The 3,614-nt window shown below is 40.3% G+C and overlaps 1 protein-coding gene across 1 annotated transcript; it reads right to left on the reverse strand.

Annotated features, from left to right (window-relative positions):
• Positions 1-329: 329 nt before the first annotated feature.
• Positions 330-3,614, reverse strand: LOC107907521 (auxin efflux carrier component 2). Its single transcript, XM_041112672.1, has 6 exons — positions 1,882-3,614; positions 1,451-1,727; positions 1,266-1,351; positions 991-1,148; positions 820-896; positions 330-569 (listed from the first exon to the last, which is right to left on the reverse strand). The coding sequence occupies exons 1-6, from the start codon at positions 3,098-3,100 to the stop codon at positions 503-505; spliced, it is 1,884 nt and encodes a 627-aa protein (XP_040968606.1). The 5' UTR covers positions 3,101-3,614; the 3' UTR covers positions 330-502.

Consider the following 3,614-nt stretch of genomic DNA (forward strand, 5'->3'; position numbering starts at 1 on the left):
AATTTGTAAGGAGAAGCACATGCTCTGATCTGAGCTATTTAAAAATTCCAAACCTACCAACGAATTAAACCACAACTTGCTTTGCCCTTGCATTAATTTTATAACCCAAGTTCAAGTTTCCACTACTCCTCAAATCCATCTTCTTGGTTTTTAATTAAATCTTGAATTTGAGATATAAAACTAGGTCATGTTTACAGTACTAGTTTCAGCTTCTTCATTGCATTACATGGTGGGCTAATAGAATGTCTAATGCTATATAAAATGTTAAACGGTACTTGCATTAATTAATGGTGGATCGAGGGCAGCGGGCTTAAAAAAAGAAGAGAAGAAAAGTCAAAGTAGTAAATTAAATTAATGTGATAGAAACGCATCTCTAAAAATACTAAATTAATGCAAAAGTCACATGCAAATGAGTATACAGTTGCTGTATGTATTTTCTTCTTCACTGAATCCCATGCCATTTTCCACTCCACTTGTCAATCGGATTCATGAATCCCAGAAATTACAGTCCAAGAAGCACATAGTAGAGTATTGTAATGGGCAGAGCAATCAACATTCCGAAAATAACCCTGCAATGAATGGAAGAAGATGACAGAAGTAATTTAATTACTCCCAACAAAAGAGAGAACGTGAAAATGACAAATATGTGCTGTCGCACTAGAATATTATTCCTGAATCAAAGGAATCTTGTTAAAAAAAATAAAAGATGCATGCATCCCAATGGTTATTAACAAGATAAGCACAAATCAATAGAAAGATTAGTTGCAATTTTCGCACTAGAATATAAAGTTTGTTTGAAATGGGTATCAATTAACTTACGCAGTGCTAAGTATGTCGGGATGAACATTATACTCCTTGGCAAACACAAATGGAACTATTCCTTGTGGAAGGGCAGCCTGGAACATTAACTCACAATATTTATATCCTGAGTAAAAAAGCCAGAATTGGAAATCATTTTACAATACTATAAAGAGCGGGTCAAGTAAATACCTGAACGATAGCGACATGCAAAAGAACCCCACGAAGACCAATGGCTATGGAGGTTGCAGCAATGACAGCGGGACCCGTCAAAAACCTGACAGCCATGGAAAATGTTGCTACAGATTTTCCGCAAGCTATGATCCTGGGTTGTAATGCCATGAATAAGCCTGTTTTTTTCATATAAAATATTAAAACCAAGCTATATAGCAAGTAAGTGAAGAAATTGATTTGGTACATACTAACTATACTACAATGTATGGAGGGAAAGTGAGTCAGAGAAATACCTAGACTAAACATTGCCATTCCCAGACCAGCATCGGATAATATTGCTATCGACCCACTTACAATTGTTGGCATCTGAATGTTCCACCTGCAAGCAACAGATAGATAGATGTATATAAAATCAAAATTAGTTACTTGCCTTCTAATATTATGTAGTGATTATTAAATAAAACTAAAAGTGAAGAACCTGAAAGATATGAGGGACCAAGTCAAGCCGAAAAGACTGGAATATGTGTTAGGGTTCCTAATGAGCTTCCTCCAAACCATGATAAGAATAAGCCTTGTCATCACACTTGCAGGAGGCATCTGCTGTTTCTTTGCCACTTCGCCTTCTTCCATGTTCATCTTTTTCTGACAACTCAAGGGAGATCCACTTGTTGGAAACTTGGATCCCTCCTCTAATATCTCCAAATCCTTGTCCCCCCCACTGCTTTTACCCATATTTTCAATTAGCTCATGCATTGCTGCAACAACAACAACAACAATTAAGCATGCATCTCGATCGTATCAGATCATCATCATCATCTATTGCTATATATATATATATTTATGCTCGGTCAACCTAATGAAGATGAGAATGATGAGAGAAACAGCAACAACAAGAGCCAAATTGATTACCTCTTGAAGCAGCGTTTTCTTGTTGATGGGTAGGTTTAGAAGAGTCAAAGTCAGTAGAGGCAGCTCTATTAACTGCATGCCTTAGATTCCCTTCCGACACAGGAGAAGCACTAGAGCTCCAAACAAACATGTGAAGCTCCTTGTTAGGCATTGCGCCAATTTCCTTCTTCTTAGAGCCACCGCTAGTTGACCCCGCAAAAATTGGATTGGGTGGTGGATAAGAAGGAACACCACCACCGTTATACAACTCGCCGCTCATGCTCCTTCCCCCCCTTCTCTTGGCAACCTTGAGCATCTCTTCATCGAAGTTTGAAGTTCTTGGTGTTGCTCCTTTGGAAGATTGCAGCGAAAAAACATCACCAACTGCCCCCTGGAAGCTGTTGTTGTAGCCATGGTTGGGACTTGGAGCCTTGCTTGCAAACATGGCATAGAAATCGTTTTGATTAAAGCTTGAAGCCCTGGGAGTGGGCTCTCTGGATGACTGGACAGAGTATATTTCTACCCCGGTAAGGTTTGAGGCTCTGGGAGTCATGGACGTTAAGGAATTCAGTCCATGTGATTTGCTAAAGGACGATACCATTGATGACGCACTTGATCTTCTCACCACAACGTGGAGTTTTCCGTCATCACCAATCTCAGCGTCAGCTTGTAGAGGCTCGCGGCCATTAAGTGAAACAACATCCGACTCTACCCGGAAAGAGGTAATAGATCCAGCAGTCTCCGGGAACTGGTCGTTGATCAGAAGCTTTGCTCCTCTATATTCAAACATGAAGAGCATGAGAGTGTACCAAATCACACTCTGCAAAACTACAATTTGAACCATAAGGCTGCCGGAGAAATCCCCGTACATAGCCTTTAAAAGGGGGATCCCCATGACAAGAGTGTTGGGGAGAGTGGATAGAGAGAAGAGAGTAATCATCCACTCCAGATTGCCATGTTTGGTGAAGGCTTGCCATAGGAAAAGGGCAACGAGGATGACTACCTTCTGGAGAGAATCGGCAGCTATGAAGTGGTAGTTCATGGCATATGGATCATTTGAGGAGATGAAATGGAAGGAGAGTAACGGAACTGCAAACACTGCAACGAAACGGTTGATGCCTGAACATTGATCTGGGGTAAATATTTTCCACCACCTCACCGACCCATATGCTAACATCATAGCAATATATAGGGGCACAATAGCTGCCAGAACGTCGTATATGTCCTTTCCAGTGATCATGCTTAACAATTAGCTACCTACCTACTTGGATCAGCTTTCAGTATTCAGTAACATTAACACTAGCACTGACTGAGAATGATATTTCAGAGGAGAGGAGAGGAGACTCCCTTATATGGAATCAAACATATATAACTGAAGGTGGGCTAAGAAAGAAATGAAGACAAGTGCCAACCGCCTAGTTTTCCGGGTTTATAGATGGGTTATTAATGACAAACACTAAACTTGTTTGTTTATTTATTTATATGGCGCGGCACGGAAGTTGACGGTGACACTGGCAGAGGAGAAAAGAAGTTGTGCCACTCGCCTTGCTCGCTCTATTTACTCCCTCAAGTTTAACAGTCTCTAAAGATAAATTCAATGAAGGAAAGCCAAGTCTGAATGGAGCCGAGACAGCAAGATCCTTCCTGTCTAAGTAGGTGCGAAATTTTTGAAAATGAAAAAAAGGGGATGTTTGGGTTAAGCTAAACACATTGCAATATAAATATTGCAAATAACGCATAGTTATCGGCAGAGC

This window comes from Gossypium hirsutum, chromosome A05, assembly GCF_007990345.1.
Source record: "Gossypium hirsutum isolate 1008001.06 chromosome A05, Gossypium_hirsutum_v2.1, whole genome shotgun sequence".
Taxonomy (NCBI): Eukaryota; Viridiplantae; Streptophyta; class Magnoliopsida; order Malvales; family Malvaceae; genus Gossypium; species Gossypium hirsutum.

Bases quoted from the DNA above. Each gene is read 5' to 3' on its own strand.
- LOC107907521 (XM_041112672.1), bottom strand. From the start codon at position 3,100: ATGATCACTGGAAAGGACATATACGACGTTCTGGCAGCTATTGTGCCC. The intron at 1,728-1,881 runs GTAATCAATTTG...TTGTTGTTGCAG, and splicing joins AGAAAACGCTGCTTCAAGAG to CAATGCATGAGCTAATTGAA. The intron at 1,352-1,450 runs GTTCTTCACTTT...TGTTGCTTGCAG, and splicing joins TGGTCCCTCATATCTTTCAG to GTGGAACATTCAGATGCCAA.